Consider the following 19,513-nt stretch of genomic DNA (forward strand, 5'->3'; position numbering starts at 1 on the left):
CTTCTAAGCTGAAGCATTACAGAAAATAGTTGTGCAATTGTTTTGTAGTTGCATATTCTTTGTATTGGTTCTAATAATTTATAGCTGTGCTCTTACGTTGCCTTTTTTTTTTTTTTTTTTTCCTTTCTTTTTTTTCTTTCTGTTTTCCATGGCTACAGAACCAGTATTCTAAAATACGACTTTGGTGTTGGTCCTGTGACCTTCGGTAAGAAACCACATTCACAGTAGTAAGCACTATTCCATACAAGATGCTTGTAAGACTGAGACTGTAGTTCTTCCATAACAACAAATAAAAGTCCATTCGAGGGTATTTCCTTTTCATGGAAATCCATGCTTATAATTTTCTGTATTGTTCTATGACTTTTATTTATATGTAACCCTTAACAATTTTTTTATTTACAAACAGTTTTCCAAGGGGTAACATCCTGTGTAAGAGAAGAGAGATTGGTGTATTTTCTCCAGAACTATAGTTCTTTAACACCTTTTCACTCTACCTTTCACTACAGTTCAGAATAGCATACATTTCTAAGCCTGTGATGAACTCAGTATTTGAGTTTGTTCAAGCATAGTCAAATTAGCTTTAGCTTGGGCAACAGAAGCAAAGATGGAGCTGGCTAGCTACCCAGTATCTATGGCTAATATGATGGCTATCCAGTATCTAGAGTCCCTGGGTACATAATGTGTTAAATCCTATTACTTGTACATTGGCCTAATGAGGGTGGTGAATGTAGGAGGCAAACATGACTAGAACCTGAGCCTCCACTATCAAATGTTGCTTTTATATCTTTTGCAAAATTACAAATACTGTTTTGGTTGTATACAAGTTCTCATTTGGGGCAATTAGCTAGAGACTTTGTAGGCACAGAAAGCACTTAATAAAAGTATTAATTAAATATTAACATTAATAAATTACTTAATAAAATACTTAATCTTTCTTCTTCTCTGTAAAAATATGTACAAAATAACTTCCATATTTTTAAGTTCCTGTATTTTCATAGCTTTTAGTATGATTACATAACAAATTTCACATGCAATATGCTAGCATTAATGATTTTACTTCATAGAATTTTGTTATAATCCATTCCAATTTTTAACACTTGCTATCAAAGATGAAGGCTACAGTGACATCTTGTGGCATTTAACTGTATGTAAAGAAACAATTTCCTTGTAATCCTTTCACGTAATTTTAAGGCTATATGCTTAAAGTATAACTTTCAACAAGGATTTAAAAAATGTATTTTTCAGCTACCATTTAAAAAATACTGTGTTGCACAAAAATTAATTTTTACAGAACATTCAGAGATGGTGATAAATCTGTTTAGACTCCAAAATATTTCCAAATACTTCTTAGTAATCTTGGTAATTTCTTACAAAAAAATCCGTATTATTTTGTTAAAAACACGAATTGTCAGTATTGTATTTCATTAAAGAATTTTAAGGCACTTGTATAACCAAAGGATAAAAAGTTACCATTTTTTAAAATATAAACCAATCTCTTTGGTTCCTAAGAACAATGAATTATAGCTAGAGCTGAAGTCTTCTCATTCTCTTCTTAAGGCTGTGCTTTTTGATGCTTTTTTTTCCTCATGTGTGGGCCTTACCAAAATAAAGTGAATGTATATGCCAGCAAGTACATGTCTTTTTAAAAATGAAATCTTGGTGCTGCTCATCTGCAGGCAAACTGTGAACTTACTTAAGATACCTAACTCTAAAAAAATTGGTGAGTAACCTGAAAATAAATGCATCACAAATCTGTTTCATGTATTTTATTTGACAATGGTACAAATTAAATTTACCAATAATATAAAAGCTTGTTCTATTAATTCTTTCACTGATACAGAAGAACCAACAAAAAACCCCAAGCCCAAACCAACTGTCCCCTCAACAAAGAACCCAACACTAGGACTTGGCTGAGCAGACAGCTCATTTCACATTTTAAAAGTAAGGTAAACAACATTGGTGAGTCTTCACAATTCCAGCTGATACTGCAGGGAACAGATACTGCAGACCAGTAGGTGAATGAAATGCAGTAAACCACTGCTAGGAAAGTTGCATTTCTGGAAAGATGACAGATCTATTTGTATACTACTTATCACTACAGCACAAAAACTAAAATCCGTTTTTCACTATTGCAACAAAATTAAGCAGACTTACATTGCCATTTTAAGATCTTGCCCCTAAAATCTCATGAAAGTACTATGAAGATTTCACTGAACATAAACGCAAAGGCTCACACCCAGAATAAGCCCTGCTGTAAGGAACTCGTCACATTTTTTACCTAGATTACAAAAAAACCCCAGTAAAATGATACACCATTTGTGCAGATACTACTTGTGTAATAGGTATGAGCTGTTATTGATTGTCCATAGGGACCTTTGAACTGACAGTAAGAATCAAAAGCTGAGGCAGATGAAGCTAAATCTACTTTAGATGCCAGATTTGATTCCTCAACTCGTGATTGCTGTCTTCTGTCCATACCAGAAAAAAATGCTGTACTGCAATGGAAAATGTTTGTCCTGTCTGTGTTATAAGAGTCCCAATCTAACAAAAACTGTTACTAACAGCTCTGTTTCTTGCTATGATAAAACCAGGCAAATCAGAGACTGACAGTAGTCCAGCCCTGCAAAATATACACTGTATCTTAAAATACTTTTAAAAATAATGCTTTACCATCATTGCACATTTTAATTCCATTGTCATAGCCACCAAAAACAGAGATGAAAGGAACAAAAAAGTAAATACTCATTTGATTGATACTCTGCAGTTAAAAGAACAGTAGACCTGTGATATTATAAAACGTACACAGTAATAAATGTAGAACAGCTTTCTCAGGAATTGTGAATAAGATTTTTTTCAAGTGAGAATCTTCTTGGGCACATTTTTTTTAACAACATACATACTAAACATCAAAATAAATCTAAGTAATAGAGTATGGGTAATACCCCAACCAGTTCTTCTGGCTGCATATACAAGTTTTGTATTTCATGTATTTATGTTTTGTACTTTTCCAACTGCTAGGTTTTACCCTTCAGCTGCTTGCAGTGTCTCAGCAGCTCTAAGCAAATTAATCATAGGGAGAGAAGCCACATCAGAGATATTTTCCACTGTCTCAGCAGTAGTAGATACTGTAGGCAATGGTTTTAGGACTGAGATTAAGGTGAGGTACTCTTTTTTCTGGCATCTCAGAATATCTTATATACAAATTTCAAAGGGGTTTTGTACAGGAGTCTAGAAGCCTGGCCAACAATTTACTGTAGCCCTTCTGTTATTTGTACTGGGAACTGGGTAGGAAGAGTGGAGGAGAGGACAGGGAAGGCAAGGAAGTGTCTCAACATGTAACTACCAAAATATGCTTAGATCTCATTTGAGTAGATACATATGTTTAAAAAAAAAATGTAAGCACTGAAGACATGTTTCTGAAGAACTGGCCTAATTAATTTTAATAGCTTTTGGGGTTTTAAGGAAAAAGGATGATTTTGTTGCACCTCAATATTAGTATATATTCTTAAAGTTCTCAAAACTTACCTTAGAGAATTTGTATGAAAGAAAAACAAACATGCAAACAAAACCCAAACAAAACAAAAAAATCACCCCATGAAAATCCATATGGAAAAAACCAGGCTACAAATAAGGATGGCCAAGAAGCAGTAATCATACCTTCTTCTCTCCTTGGACTCAATACAATGCACTGAGTATTCTTTAACATCTAACCCCTTAAATTATTTGCTTACATTTTGTTTTTGTGATTGGCATAATTAGGAAAACCAAACTGAGAAATCATGATATTAGAATATTTTAAAGGCATGCCATCATAAATATTAACCAGTTTATTTACACAGTAAGATCTCTGTAACAAATGCTCTGCTCGGTGCCACATTCCAGAGTACCCACTATTACTGTCTTTTTCTAAATTTCTTAAATCTACAGGCTTCACAAACACTCCTGAAGGCTTTCCAGTGTGCTTGGCCACCAGAAAATTCATAGCAATATCATCACAATTTTGAGTTTCATCTATTAAGGCGTAAACAGCTTCTGGTTGTCTTTGAAAATCTTCTAAATACCCACTGTCAAAAAAAGCTGCACCAATAAGAACCATAGAATACTGATCTCCATTTCCAAATCCAGGGCTCTGCAGTTCAAAGCTGCCATAACTGTACACACCTGAAGGAGTAGAAATGTGCTTCCTAGGAACAAATCCCACTATATGCTCTGGAAATTGCTGAAAGAAAAACAATTTAAAAATCAAAATGAGGCCCACACTGTGAAATGTGTGTTAAGTATTTTCATAAGTTGTATTTGCTTTCTTTAAATTAGAGGAGCACAAGATTATTGCCCAGAGAGAATGAAACTGTTGAAATACCATCCTCTGATCTGCATAAATGTTGCCATTAAATACAGTTTTGCAAAACTGGCAAAACAATATATCTCATTCCACATCATGTAATGCCAAGAAACATCTATCCACAACTTGCAGCTGTATATTTGCTACTCAACGTTTACAGACTTTGGTTTTGCAGCCTACTATCAATTTAAAGAAATTCAGCAGTCAGAAACTTCAGAGCTCATGTACAAGAGTTAATAATTTGAAAGTTATAGATTACATATATTGCTACTAGAAGAATCCTTTTGTAATGTCTATTCAATGCTTCAGTCCTTCTGAAATTTAACTTTATAGCTAGAAAATCAGTGGTGAAACATTACAATATAGTATTACTCTAATTAAAAACATTAATCTCAATTGTAACTCACAAATACTGCCTCCCAAGGAGTAAAACATTACCTGCCAAACAGAAAAGGCAAAAGTAAGGTCATGAGCACTGACTAGTGTATCATCATCCATCATTAAAACAGCTGAGAGGAAGAAAAAAAGAAAAAAAAAAATTGTAATTTATCCAAAGATTAAATACATGAGCAGTATGCATCACAGTATTTGACAAGTTAGCTGTGAAATTTTGGTAACAAAATATTGATCTGAATTGCAGAACTGAATTTAACTTCTTGAAAGAAGTCTGAGAAAACATTTAGATTTCAAAGCTAAACCAAGGCTGCACCTTTGTGGTAACTGGAGGCAAACAAAACTCAGCAAACCTATGATCAGCTGGGAACAAAGGTATTGGAAATCTTACGTATTCAGTAAAAAACAACTAATCTTGTGTAACAATACAAATAAAACAATTAGACACCATTCTTTAATGTATTTGATTTATAAGGGACTCTTAGTACTTTTTTACCCATTTCTTCACTACTTGCAAGCTCTAAATAAACAAGTTTAATAAATTATACAGGCATCATTCAATATGATTAACTACAGAAGGAAGAATCATTGCCTTAAATTTTAGGCAAACCACCATAAGAAAGTGGAGAGGGCAAGATATTCCTAGATCATAAATCCAGATGCATTAAAGCATTTTAAGTTAACAATCAGCAGAAATCCTATTGCAGTAAATAAAACACTTGGGAAGTTGAAGTCTCCTAGAGTCTTTCTGTAAGTCATGGGTTTTGAGTAGCATGGCATGTTAGGAAAGGGGCAGTAAACAGAATTACCTTTACTAATCATGAGTAAGGTCAGGTCTGTAAAGCAACATATGGGGCTTTTTTCCACTTGAAACAAACAGGACTTATTGTTGTGCTTCTCCTGGAAAGAGCTTAGGAAGAATATTTAAATGAACAGCCAAAAGACTGGGAAAAATACTCTTAAATAAAAGGATGCATAATTTGAGATAGAAAGCCAGGCAGCTAGGGAGGGAAACTTCTCTGAAGAGCAGAACCTGCTTGAAAACTTCAAGTCTTCAAATTAATGGATTAAATCAAGTCTTTACCAGATAACTTAAGTCCAAGTTAATGCAGAGACTCAACAGAAAGATGCACTATGAATTTCAGTTTACACTATTAATGGAAGAGAGGCTGAACTATCTAGGATTGCCTGTCAAAGGAAATGGAGAACAGATAGAGTTGCAAAAGCCCATGGAATGCATTGGACAACCCTTTTTTTTTTCCTTACTCTTCACTGGCAGCATCTAACCTGTGTTTGCAGTGTGTATCTGATATGGTAACGTAAGTTTATTATATATTACCCACAATCTACTAAGTAGCCAAACAGATCCATGGGTCTAACTCAAACCATCTTGCTTCTAGCATTAGATTTTAAGTGTGAGAAAAAGATTAGTAGTAGCAATATGAACTGCTGGTTACCTTTTGTTTCCAGCTCAGGGAAATTCTGGAGTCTGTTTCTCATGCTATTCACAGTTTGAACTTTAAAGACAACAGGGACAGGATGAGGCCCCAGAGAGTTCCACATTTCCTCTGGTATCTTCTCACCAATATTGTTCCACACAACAATTATTTTATGTAGGTGGGGGATGGCTTGATAATGATTTAAAAGTTTCAGCAGCAAGTCAGTTCTATTGTACGTCTGCATAATAAGAGTAAATGAATCCAAGGCAGACTGACTCTGGGGTTTTGGTTCCCTTCTCAAATTGGGCATTTTGTCATCTTTGATACTGGGAAGCAAAGCTGTTAAAGCACCTGCTACAAGCAGTAAGACAATGATCACCACAGAAGTGAAGCGTAGTAGGTGGATTCCCATAACTCTTCCTGGAAGCTTACAGAAGTGAAAGTACCTTTAAAACAAGTAACAGGAAAGGAGAGGTAATTAATCCCATGTATAATTATCTGCCTTAGTTGAGCAAAATTTGCACAATATTAAGTAGACTTTTATTTTAGTAAATAGAAATTATTTTAGGATTTTGCCAATTACTTTCAAATATCAAGACATACTTCTGGAACTCAATTTCTACGTTTACTTCCTTTTCACTTTTTTTGGTTAACTTTGAATTCCATTTTTTGTGAAAATTAATCTAGAGCAACTCTTCAGATTGTTCATTTTCTTTTCACTACTGCCATTTTGAATATTTACATACCTCACCATTCAGGTGAAATTAGAAAGCAAATTTGTACGAATTCATTATTTGAGCATTGCAGGAGCTCTGCCTTAGCTGGGAGACAAAAGGGAGAGAAGGTGCCTTCTTAAAAGCTCTGGTAGAATGCAGGAAGCAAAATGCTCTTTCTTCTTTCATTGCTCAGACACCATAAGCAGAAGAAAAGTATTGCTTGTATCACTTGTTTGCTGGATATCTTGTCAGTAATTTGTATATCTGCTCGTTAATGGTTATTAATGCAGAAAATACAATTCTGATCATACTAACTGAGGCTGAAACACAGATGAAGCAAAAGAAACACACCAAACAGAATAATGTAGGAATGCAACTACGTGAGTAATAGCTGGTCTGCTAAATCTAGAACTCAGCAAAAACTAAGAAATGTCAGATGCTAAGTGCAATTTATCAGCTAACTGGGAGAGCAGCCTAACTCTAAGGCAGGGGTTTCCAGATACTCCCGATTTTGGAACTAAACAGGAGCTCTTAAAAAGCAGCTCCTGCAAAGGTAGTCCCAACTCTCATGCCTCTTAGGTAGCACTCCCAGTTCTCTTGGCCTTTATAAACTGTACATTTAGCAGGATCTAGCAGCTAAACTATATTCCATAGTTTGCCCCTCAATTTTGTTACCCACATCTCTTCTTCCTCCTTCATTTGCAAGACTCGTATGAACTGAATACAAGATGAATATTCTGAGCTTACTACAAAACAGTTATTCATTTATACAATTTACTCATTTAACTCCATCAGTAATTTTTAGGCTTTTAGCAGGAAATACCAATCAACTGAAGTGAACCTGGACAGTCCATTCAATTACAATTTTGAGAGTATCTGTGTGTTTTTTCATAGAATCATAGAATCAGCTGGGTTGGAAGGGACCTCTGAGATCACCAAGTCCAACCCTTGATCCACTACCGCTGCAGTTCCCAGCCCATGGCACTGAGTGCCACATCCAGGCTCTTTTGAAATATCGTCAGGGACAGAGAATCCACCACTTCCCTGGGCAGCCCATTTCAATGCTTGATCACCCTCTCCGTGAAGAAATTCTTTCTAATATCCAACCTAAACCTCCCCTGGCACAACTTGAGACCGTGCCCTCTTGTCTTGCTGAGAGTTGCCTGGGAAAAGAGACCAACCCCCACCTGGCTCCAACCTCCTTTCAGGGAGTTGTAGAGAGTGATGAGGTCTCCCCTGAGCCTCCTCTTCTCCAGGCTGAACACCCCCAGTTCCCTCAGCCTCACCTCATAGGATCTGTGCTGGAGTCCCTTCACCAGCCTGGTTGCCCTCCTTTGGACCTGCTCCAGCACCTCAATCTCCTTCCTGAACTGAGGGGCCCAGAACTGGACACAGGACTCGAGGTGTGGCCTCACCAGGGCTGAGCACAGGGGCAGAATCCCTTCCCTGGACCTCCTGGCCACACTGTTCCTGATACAGGCCAGGATGCCATTGGCCTTCTTGGCCACCTGGGCACACTGCTGGCTCATGTTCAGCTTCCTGTCAATCCAGACTCCCAGGTCCCTTTCTGTCTGGCTGCTCTCCAACCACTCTGTGCCCAGCCTGGAGCTCCCCATGGGGTTGTTGTGGCCAAAGTGCAGGACCCGGCACTTGGCCTTGTTGAACCTCATCCCAAGATTCATTCCCAAACCTCATTCACAGCAGTTCTGATATTTTTCTAAAGTGCATACCTGATGCTTCAAAATATGAATGTTAATTATTTCAGTCTAAAAAACCTCTCAACTTACCTCATTATTGTCATGTAGGCTGGTTTCCCCCCCTTTTTTTTACGGGACAGCTGAACTTCTAATCTGTTGGAAATTAAATAGACTATTTAACTGAAGGTCAACAGTTAAGTTATCCCATTTTAACAAGCATTCTTTCACATGAAAGCACTCCTCTCAATTACTGAATTTGGCTACCACAGTCAAGCAAGTAGTCCCCCACCCAATAATTTTATTTTCTGGCTCACTTCTTTCACACTCATCTTCCACTAAGCTTAACGGTTGTCCTAGAGGTTCATGACACAGCAATTTTTTCATTCCATCCGTTTTGGCAGTTTGGCAGAAGAAAAAGCAATTACAAGTAGAAGCACAAAGAGGAAGGATGCACAATATGCAGGACAGCAACTTGAGACTGCGTCAGTTAAGACTACAAGGTAGTTTTTTTTAACTAGTTGAACAAAGAAAGGGAATCTTTATTTTAATTTAAGAATGGTGCTGTGAAAGCTTAGAGAACAAAAATTTGTTGAACTCGATGAATAACTGAACCTATGTGAAATTTTTAAAGAATAATTCAACTTGCTTCTTAAAACTACAGAATTACCAATTTGTGTGTGTACTAATCTGAATCTGTTCACACACATACACGAGTTCCCCAATCTGAGTTCCAAGCTTACCCCTGACTTATTCTGTGAGGCTGAAGAGGTCACTGAAACTATTTCCAGAAGGTAATCACTTGTTTTGGTTGCTTAATTTCAAACGTTTAAACAATCTCACCTGTCTTCTAAAAATTACACGCAGCAGCGGACACAGCATTTCTGAGTTCCACCGTATCTTGGTCACTTATTTTTAAAAAGGTGAATTCTAGATTCTCTATCCCCTGTTGCAACCTAGATGCAACAACTCTTTACAATACTACTGTAATGATTAATTTCTTAAAATGTAAAAGCATACTTAAGATAAAGAAATGTTGTTTATTGTGGTAATTAGGCCCCCTGGCTTTCCATTCCTGGGTTTACTCAACTGCATACAGTGGGCTGTAATGATAAGCAAGGATGGTATTATAATATACTCTTTATTTAAAATAAACGTACAAAATCTTTAAAGCTAGCATATTAGCACTTCCCAGTACGAAAGTGCAGGTCAGTTTTGCCAGTGATGAGATGGCAACGCAAGATCGGCCTCTTAAAAAAAATCCTTACGATGCCCCCTCTAGAGAACACCTCTTTCTAGCAAAACTAACGAAAATAACAGCCCTATGTCAAAATAAAGGATTTTAATCGTCATTCCAAGACGTCTTGGAGGGGTTCCCCTTTATTCGTGGGCACGGCCTCCCACAGCACTTCCCAGCGATTACACGCAGCCACCCGTCAGAAGGGATCAGCATCCCCTCCCGGGGCAGAGCTCACCCCCCCCCCCGCCCGCCCCTCACGCAGGGTTTCGCTCACGTTCCGGTGGGCGCCCGCACTACCGCTCGCTTCCCGGGCGGTGAGGCGCTGCCGGCAGCGGGGCTGCGCTTCCTTCGGCAGGAGCAACGAGCGAGGCAACAGGGCAAAAAAGAAGAGGTTCTGCCCCGGGTCAGTCAGGGGCGGCGAGGCGGGACGGCCGCAGCGCTGTAGGGCGTCTCACCGCCTCCTCCCGGCAGGCCCCGGTTTGTAGTTCGGAGCCCTGCCCCGAGCACAGAGCTCTCTCCGCGCTCAGCTTCCGGCCGCCACGCAGCTTCCCGGGGCGCGGCCTCACGCCGCAGCGCGGGTCCGGGCGCGGGGGCCGAGCCGCCGCCTCAGCCCTGTCCCGAGAGCTGCCCAAGCGGCTGCTCTGGGAGCAGCGGGCATCGCCAGCGTGATGCAGGGCGGGGACAGGACGGAAAGGATCGCGTTCCGGGACTGCTCGGTTTGGCAGAATCCCAGAGCCCCCCCCGAGACCTGCAGCCCCGCCCCGCCTGGCAAGATCAACGGGAGGTGATGTCACATCCCCGTTGTACCGACGCGCAGGCGCACAGTAGGAAACCGGAAGCGTGACCGACGCGTGGGCCGGCGGCAGGGGAGCGCTCCCGCCCCGCCCCGGCCCGCCCCTTCCCTCACTTCCCCTCCCCTCCGGTCCGCTCCCCGCCTCCCCTGCCGGCTGGGTGAGCCGCGGCCCCGGGAAGATGTTGCCCCTCTCCATCAAGGATGATGAGTATAAACCGCCCAAACTCAACCTGCTCAGGAAGGTGTCGGGCTGGTTCAGGTAAGCGGCCCAGCCCAGGATGGGGCGAGCGCAGAGAGCCTGGGGCCCCGGCCGAGCACCGCGGAGGGGCTGAGGGGAGACTGATGCCCGGGGCGCCTGGGCCGCCTGGCGAGCGGCTCTGGCGTTCTGGCGCTGCCTTGTGATGTGGCGGCAGCGGGTGACCCCCTGTGTGCTGTGTGCGCAGGTCCATTCTGGCGGACAAGACCTCCCGCAACCTCTTCTTCTTCCTCTGCCTTAATCTCTCCTTCGCCTTCGTGGAGCTGCTCTACGGCCTCTGGAGTAACAGGTATGGGGAGGGGGGTGCGGGGCAGCCGGCGGGGCCGCGGCGGCTCCCGGCGCGCAGGAAGCGGCGCCTCCCGCCATAGGCAGTGCCACGTCTGCTGCTCGGCGGGGCCGGGCCGGGGCCGTGCGGCCGGGCCTGCCCTCCTGGGCCGCCATCCGGCAGAGCGCTGCGGGCTGCGGGAGCGCTTCGCTTGACCGGGAGCACTCTCGTCGGGAGCGAACGGCTCCGCCGTGCCCTCAGCCGCGTCCATGGGGGGCGCGAGTCGGCGCATTTTGGGGGAGTGTTGTTCTAAACGGGAATCTTGCCGTCCATGCGGGCCGGCACTTCGCTAGGGAGGAAGCCTGGCCTTGGCGACACTTCCAGGATCCAGTGGTCGTACCCGGTTGGTGCCACAAGAGATCCTTTGTCTCGGAATGTGGCTTCATTTGTAAGCTGACAGCTGGCTGGCAGAACCCAGCACTTTGCCTAACATCCTTGTCTCGATGAGAAGCGGTATACTTCCTGGTGTAGCTGAGTAGTATTTCATGTAGCACATAAATTCACAAATGTATAAAAAGAGGGAGGGACTTGACTAACTTGCTACTGAAAAATCTTTAGTAAAATAGAAGCAGAAATGCAAAATAATTTTAGTATGGAGGTATGGTGTACAGCAAAAGAACAGGCAATGGTATCTCTATCATACTTCATTCTAGATTGAGTTGTTTTATGGCAGTAGTTTAATCTCTAAGTTAATACTTAATTCCAAGCAGACCGGCATGGACATGCCAGTTCAGTCCAGCAGTGTGTGCTTCTGTATGGAACTAAAGTACTTAACTGCATTACAGACACAGTCTACTGACACCTGATGATAAATCCACGTGCCTCTGTCTACTTGGAAATGTTAGCTTAGGTCAAAGCAGCATAGCTGTGTTGGTGTTGCATCTGTGGTAAGTCTTGCCTCTTTGGGATTTACAGGTGTGAGCACAGTGTCATGGTAACTTGCTGTATGGTTTCCAGTTTCAGAGCTAGTATGGGTTTTTGTTTCAGCATCAGTCCTTATACACTCTTCTCTTTACCAGTAGACATTATGCAAATAAACCCAAACCCTCAGAAACTAGCCATCTCTGTGTATTCCTTCTGATTCATAATACCTACAGATTTCAGGTCACCCTAATTATCTTCTTGTTGAATGTTTCGGGGCTTGGGGTTTTTTGATGGTTGTTTACTTGGTTTTGTTTGTTTTGGAGGGGGTTTGTTTGTTTGCCCTATGGGATCTTCCTTACTGTTTAGAACCAAACCTAAAAGGAGCTGTTTCTCTAGGGATTTGTGAAGGAAGTTTTGAGGAGGAGGAAGGTGTCACCTATGCCCTTCAAGTATTCAATAAAGAATTCCACTCTGGTGTTTCACAGGCACCTTTGGTTTTCCTTTAATGTTTGTTCAGAACAACTTCATTGATTTCCTGCTTTGGTGGCTTTTTTGGTCTCTTTTCTCTCCTTCAGACTCACATCTTCCACAGTGGAGTGTTACACGAGAAACACTTCAGATAAATCTTGAAATTTATTTCAGCCAAGATGAAATGGTTTAGTTTCTTAAAGTGAAGCAGTTAGAACTTTGGCTGATGAAACTTTGTATTTGACTTGATCATGAAAATGTGTTTGTCTTCTGGAACTTGTTACTACCGGTAACTGCTTTTTGTACTTCAGTTTCCAAGAACTGTTGTTCTTTCTTTAAAGAAACTGTTGTGTACATAAGTGTTCTTAAACAACCGAAGGATTGGGAAAATGGAACTTTTGGGACAATTGTAGGAACAAGTGCTTATCAGTACCTGTATCAAGTGTCTTTTCAAATATTAACTATTTTTTGTGTTTTGATGCACATACTTCCTCGCATTCTTAGGAAATCTGTTTATTATTAGTAATCTGGTAAAAATTGACAACTGTTGTGTGTCGTGTTAAATCCAATTTACATGCCGGCTACAAACTAATGAGTTCTACTGAGTGATTAATTAAGTTAAGCTTCTTTGAACTCTGCAGGATAAACCAGCATGCTAAACTTTTCCTGTGCTTGTCAGTCAAGATTAGTCAAGATTGTAGTTGTGCATTGGTCATTGAAATAAAGGTTTTTTCATTTTTCTGTGTCAGCTTCCTTCACCTTCCAGATCAAGATGGGAGGGTCTTCCAGTCAATGCTTTGCAGCTTGTTGTGCAAATATTTTAGTACTGAAAAGGTTTACAAGCAGTTGCTCATCATTGTTCTAATAAATACCACTCTGACATTCTTGAGCTGCAGTTAGCTTGAAGCCCATTAAGCTCAAAGTCGAGTGGAGCAAGTATTTGCTTTTATTTCTGCATGGCTGTCAAACTAGAAGAAGAATTGTGATCACCAGCAAAAAGATCAAATAATTGCTTGGTTTACTTACTCTTAGCAAACTGAGGAACTTATCACTCTTTTCCACATTTTTTTTTAATTGTTGGTAAACCTCTGTGCACTTGGGAGTACTGCTGTTGTTTCCTTTGATTTAGTGTAACTTCACCAGAGTATGTTAATTGTGGATACGTGTGATCCCAGTAGATACTGAAATGCTGGAAACATTGCAGGTACTTATCCCTCTCTCATCGTAGTTGGTTATAGTGAGAACAATTTTGTGCATCTTAAGGATGCACATAATGATTCAGGCTAAAACATTGGCTGAATGTTTGTGGTTGGAAATTTGGAGAGTAGTAGCAATAAATTATAAAGAATGTGGGTCTGGTGCTTTAGTAATACCATGGGGGACTGGCTTCTCTGCCCAGGTAAAATGTAAAAACATAGATGTAAATGTAAAAGATGGCTCTTTAAGGAGGTATCTCATAGTCAAAATACTTAACAATCCATTTCTGTCCTCCTTTTATTTCAGGCAAAAGATAATATGATCTTAGAATCCCTATGTACAGAAACACCATTTTTCCAGCCTGCCATACTCATAGAAACTGTCAAGTTGCTGCAAGTGTGAATGAACATCAAAGATAAATGCTCATCTGATAATGCATCAGTTCTGAAATAAGATGCTTGAAGCCTTCTGTGCTGAAGTAGACTTTTTACAGTCTTGGAATTTTTCACATAATGAACTAAAATTATAAGTGAAAGACTGCAGTCTTTAAAAGCCTAAAATATTCAGTCATAGATACATTTGTCAAGACTTTATGAAACTTTCTTTTGATTGACTCATTGGGGTGGGTTTTTTACTGCAAATTTTAAAGATCTTGTGACCCATTTTCCCCCTCTATGAAAACTCTTCCAATTTGAAGAAAATGAATTTGAGAATATTGTTTTTGTAAATCTTCGTGCTATCACTGTGATGGCATTGGCAGCATTCAGCAGAACAGTTTTAGTGTTACTGCTTTTGAGTGTCTATCATACAGTGCAGTATCTTTAAACCAAATTTTCTTGTTTACCTATGTTTGAAATACTGCTTTTTCAAGCTTACAAGGGGTCAATATTTAAATGCAACTTGTGTGTATCCACTTTTCTAATCAAATTTCCTCATATAGTCAAACTATAAATTGAAATATAGGAAAAAATACCTACCACTAGAGTTATGTTGGTGAGAGATGCATCTGTGAGTATATCTGCTCCAGGGATTTTGGTTTCTGTCAGTAGAAGCCACGCCCTCGTACTATCAAAATCATGTACTAGGAGGACATTTTACCAAGCACCATTCTAAAGTGTCTTCCCTAAGCTGACAGAAGCAGTTTAGTCATCATATTTTTATTGGTGATCTAGTGTGGGTGTCTCCTGTCCTAGCAAAAGCTTAGGCAGAAGCTTATACATGCACTGTATTCAGCTAGTGTGTGAAAGATTAAATGCTGTTCATGCGCAACGTATTGGGAAAATAACTTTTTTTTTTTTTTTTTTTTTTTTCCAGTTTAGGTCTAATATCAGATTCTTTTCATATGTTTTTTGACTGTACTGCTCTATTGGCTGGATTAGCAGCTTCCGTTATTTCAAAATGGAGGTCAAATGATGCTTTCTCATATGGGTAAGAAACTTCAGACTGTTACCTTAATGTGTTTTGGTAAATGTCTAGGTGGTAATTTTTCACTGTATGAACAATACCTTTTTTTGCAGAACATGGAAAATCTATATTGAAAGTGTGGTTTTCTAAGGTGAGTTATGTAAACCTTTAAATGGATTTCCCCCTAGAAATAGCAAAATTGTGAAAGCATTGCTTTGGGGAAGCAAGTTTATCATTCTGAGAGTTCTGTGAGCCTATTAGTGGAAACAAGTTGCATGGCAGAAAGTTGCCCTCCATTCTTATGTGTTCAGAGCACCAGTAAAGGTAAGAGTGGCTTCATCATGGGTTTGTCCTCAAGGTTCAGTGAGGTGTCTTCCAGGGCATTTAAGCCTGCTGGTGCCCCATGCCTTCTTTGGAACAGAAAGTGTCAACTGAAAGGAGCTAAATCTCAGTGATGTTGCTCTTGAGATTATAAACCATGCTTCTCAGAACCAGCAGGATTCAACAGCTGTGGCTGTTATTAACACAGATTTTAAGGCTAAAATGTGTCATCCCATACCACCCTTCATGGATAAAGCTGCTGCAGCTGTTTCTGTTTGAAGGGCACTTGGTTCCATTGCATGTTGTGGTTGTATCCTATAAAGCAGTACTGGTGGTACAGTATTATTAATTGGTGATACTGATCAACTAATAGCAAATGGGTTGTAATGTAGATGGCTGCATTCCTCATGGCATTACTGACCTGAATGTCAGCATTTAGCTTCAGCTGTCTTGCCTAAGCATGGATCATGTAGTTTGAAACCTAAAGAACTCTTTAATTAAAGTGGAAATTCCAGTGTGCCTAGAAATGAATTTAGGAGGAATTTTTTCTACCATGAACTAATGTCAATGAAAGCAGATTCTGTATCAATTACTGTTCTGCATTTAAACAGCTGGTGTTCCATTTATTAGAGAATGGCCACAATTCACTAAGTCTGATGTGTGCTACATTGGAATTATATGTTATTCTGGCTGGGTTTTATTAGAAAAATTTAGCTGAAATAATTAATTTCTACTCAAAATATTTTCTAAAAATCCTCCTAGTAGATGAGGAGCAAGTTAATGTATGGTTGTTTAATATTAAACACAACTTTACATCAGGAGACTTAAATTACATCTTGGATGTTTAACTTACTTTGTGGCTTCCAAATAAACATTTATACTCTAACTTCGAGTAGAGGTGATCTTGATTTTGATGTATGGAAAGTTTTCTTCCATCTAGATCAGGTCATTTATCTTCAAAATACAATACAGCAAATTTTTTTATCAGTAGTTTATATACTGCATTCTCTATTTAGCAGATCCCTCTGTAATACAACTGTTTGAGAACTAGAAGATTGTACTCTAGTACACTTGTATTTTTTATCATTTAAGGTATCAATATCTGCTGTTGCTTTTTTGTTTCCTGCAGGTATGTCAGAGCAGAAGTACTTGCTGGTTTTGTAAATGGTTTATTCCTCATCTTTACAGCATTCTTCATTTTTTCTGAAGGTGTTGAGGTATGTTATGAAGTCAATTGCACTATCAGTTGTGATATCTATTTGTAGGACATAGTGGGGATAAAATTATTGACATTGATTATGTTCATAATTAGTTAAAAATCTGTGACATGGAGTTTAAGTTAATTTGAAATTGCTGTTTTGTAACCCAGCTTTTTCAGTGTATCTATACTATCTTCTTGAATAGTTAATTTGACTGTGTGTAAAGATTTTGTGCAATTTACCCTGTCCTTTTTTCAGTTAAATAAGTTATAGAGAGATCTTTGCTTCTCATTGTTAAAGGGTGAATAAGACCAAGAAAGGCCAACTAAACTATGTGTTCACAGGAGAGTAGTCACAAGAAATGGAAATATTCTGTGTAGAAGTCAGAGTATCTCATTAAAGGAAGAGCTTATCTTCCAAATCTTGAAGTCTGATATAAATAGCAAATAGTAATAGCTTTAAGACTTATGATGTCACTTTTCTTGAATTCAGGTTCAGGTGATAATTTCAGGGTGAAAATTCAGATGTCAACGGTGTCTGCACTGAAGTGAGGCAGGATTAAGAGTAAAATAAACAACAGATTCTGATCAGTTTACTTTAATGCTTTTGGTTTTTAATAAGAGATCAGCTACCATTTTTTTTAAAACTTCTAGTTCAGAATGCATTCTAGTGGTTTGGGGATTTTTTAATTGAGAAAACTTCAAAATTTTACATCTGCTGAAAGATTCATTGTCTTGCCTGTACCTTTCATCCCTGTGGACAGGTGGTGAATGTTTCTCTTCCCTGTCAATAGCAATTTGCATTTTGCAACACTTAACTTCAGATGCAAATTGTGTTTGGCCTGTAAAGGCCTAATGAAAACATCTTCCAAAGAAAATAGGGTAAAAAAGAATAAAAAAATAAAATCAATGTAGATTATAGAAGTTTTCAGAAATGCCACAATTTGTTTGCAGTCATCATTTTACTTCCCTTATCCCTTCACCCTTCTAAGAACAAAGGGAGAAATGGTATTCTAGACTCTTGGAAATTGTTTAGCTGACTTCAGCAATCTACATATCACAATAAACTTGAATGTGTTGAGCCACATCCCACAGTGTAATGAAATCTTATGATAAATGTTAGCTAGACAATCAGAATATTCTGCTACACTTGCACAGCTCTAATAATAAAACTTCAATTTCAGATAATAAGGATTGTCTGTATACCATCCCAAAAACTGAAAGTCCTCAGTAATTTCTAATTATATCTCTATATATGCCTGTTTGTATGAGAATTCTTCTCTGTCTAAGCAGTTTTTTCAGTGCCTTTTAATAATGTAAAGAGATTGTAAAACTCTATTATTTGCTTCTTGGTTTGTTGTTTTGTTTTGTTTTGTTTTAGAGAGCACTTGAGCCTCCTGACGTGCATCATGAGAGGCTTCTTCCTGTTTCTATCCTAGGATTCATTGTAAATCTTATAGGAATATTTGTTTTTCAACATGGAGGTCATGGGCATTCACATGGCTCTGGTAGGATGCCTACAATTTTCAATACTGTTTCCTTTCTTGTCATACAGTGTTACAGGACCTTATAATCCTCCAATGAGAGCCCCAGAATTACATCTTAGTGTCTTTTTAGTGGCAATCTTAGCCAAATGAACATGTGACTTGTTGCAGTATTGTTGCAACATATGTATTACTATATATGTTTTAGCACTAGCCCTGGTCATTATGTCATTATGGTGTTTCTTTTGTTAATTAACTCGAAGACCTAGAACTCTAGAATCTGCTTTCTGGAACATGCACTTTTCTGCACCTTATTGGAAGATATTTCCAGAGTTCCTTTTGGACAAAATTATTCTGGAGTTAAGTGAGGTCTTGGCTGGAAAGTTTACCAAACAGTGTCTGAACCAAATTTTGAGTATGGGATGATTCAGCTTCATGTGCTTTTAAGCTTAGTGTCTTTTAAATTTAAATACAGAATTTATTTGCCTAAATATATGTGGTGAACATTTTTGTGTTGTTTGGTTGTTTTTTTTTTTCCTCTGCAAAGATAATTGGTATCTCTTTCAGCTTAACACACAAACTTAAGGGACTGGTGGAAGAAGAGTCTTTAGTTGTTAAACAGCCTTTTAATCTTTAATTTTTAATGTGTGAACAATAGCCAATTTCTGGTTTCTTAAAACATTTATTTTTAATGTGCTTGTATCTAATGAAGTGTGCATTTTCCAAATTGTGCTACAACTGTAGCATGACTTGTCTTGGAAGTGGGAATGTATGAAAGCATTTGACTTCTTCTCAGGTATATAGTTTGTATGGCTGCACAGAGTAGATTTAGATGGCAAACAGCTTGTTTTAATTTTCTTAATTTTCTTTAATTTTCTTAATTTATTTTAAACCATACTTTAAGATGACCTAAAAGATTAACGGGTTTCAGGTAGCTTAGAAACAAATGTAAGGGTACTTCTGTTCAACACTTAAATGTGTACTCTGATGATGGTGTTTATTTATAGGGCATGAACACAGCCATTCTCTGTTTAATGGGGGTCTCAGCCATGGACACAGTCATGGAGGTCACGGGCACAGCCATGAGCATAAACATGCCCAAGAACACACTCATGATCATGGGCATAGTCATGGACACTCTCAAGGTCAGGCTTATTGCCATGGTAGGTATTTGGTTAATGTCATAAGCCACCTTGATTCAATTTAAATTTGTTATTAGTTATTTACTGGGAAAACAAAAAAAAAAAAAAGAGGATGCTGACATCTTGTTTTGACCACACATGGAAGTAGCATGCAATGCCACTGCCTTTTTTTGTGACTCATTTTGGTAAACGCTGTTTTACTTGTAGTAAGTTCAGTGTTAGTTTTTAAAGGATTTT

At 39.1% G+C, this 19,513-nt stretch overlaps 2 protein-coding genes across 10 annotated transcripts in view; one reads left to right on the forward strand and one right to left on the reverse strand.

The window, feature by feature from the left end:
• Positions 1-1,751: 1,751 nt before the first annotated feature.
• On the reverse strand, positions 1,752-10,633 carry EXTL2 (exostosin like glycosyltransferase 2). Of its 6 annotated transcripts, XR_011727146.1 has the most exons (6): positions 10,099-10,633; positions 8,678-8,740; positions 6,193-6,620; positions 5,545-5,645; positions 4,781-4,851; positions 1,752-4,219 (listed from the first exon to the last, which is right to left on the reverse strand). XR_011727146.1 is itself a non-coding variant. In XM_071750947.1 (5 exons), the coding sequence occupies exons 2-5, from the start codon at positions 8,689-8,691 to the stop codon at positions 3,728-3,730; spliced, it is 1,005 nt and encodes a 334-aa protein (XP_071607048.1). In that variant the 5' UTR covers positions 8,692-8,740; positions 10,099-10,633; the 3' UTR covers positions 1,752-3,727. The 6 variants fall into 6 exon arrangements, 3 of the variants coding, with proteins under 3 accessions (XP_071607048.1, XP_071607049.1, XP_071607050.1); XM_071750947.1 differs by lacking the exon at positions 5,545-5,645; XM_071750948.1 differs by lacking the exons at positions 5,545-5,645; positions 10,099-10,633 and adding an exon at positions 9,428-10,036.
• An 87-nt stretch (positions 10,634-10,720) lies between these two features.
• The window catches only part of SLC30A7 (solute carrier family 30 member 7), a 28,066-nt gene continuing 19,273 nt past the window's right edge, over positions 10,721-19,513 (forward strand). Inside the window, exons 1-6 of one of the 4 annotated variants that reach the window (XM_071750942.1) lie at positions 10,721-10,876; positions 11,061-11,162; positions 15,042-15,155; positions 16,582-16,669; positions 18,032-18,158; positions 19,142-19,297. In XM_071750942.1, coding sequence (XP_071607043.1) covers positions 10,797-10,876; positions 11,061-11,162; positions 15,042-15,155; positions 16,582-16,669; positions 18,032-18,158; positions 19,142-19,297 — 667 coding nt within the window. In that variant the 5' untranslated portion in view covers positions 10,721-10,796. The remainder of the gene's footprint in view (positions 10,877-11,060; positions 11,163-15,041; positions 15,156-16,581; positions 16,670-18,031; positions 18,159-19,141; positions 19,298-19,513) is intronic. The other 3 variants (XM_071750943.1, XM_071750944.1, XM_071750945.1) reach the window with 3 other exon arrangements.

Source organism: Heliangelus exortis, chromosome 8 (genome assembly GCF_036169615.1).
Source record: "Heliangelus exortis chromosome 8, bHelExo1.hap1, whole genome shotgun sequence".
Taxonomy (NCBI): Eukaryota; Metazoa; Chordata; class Aves; order Apodiformes; family Trochilidae; genus Heliangelus; species Heliangelus exortis.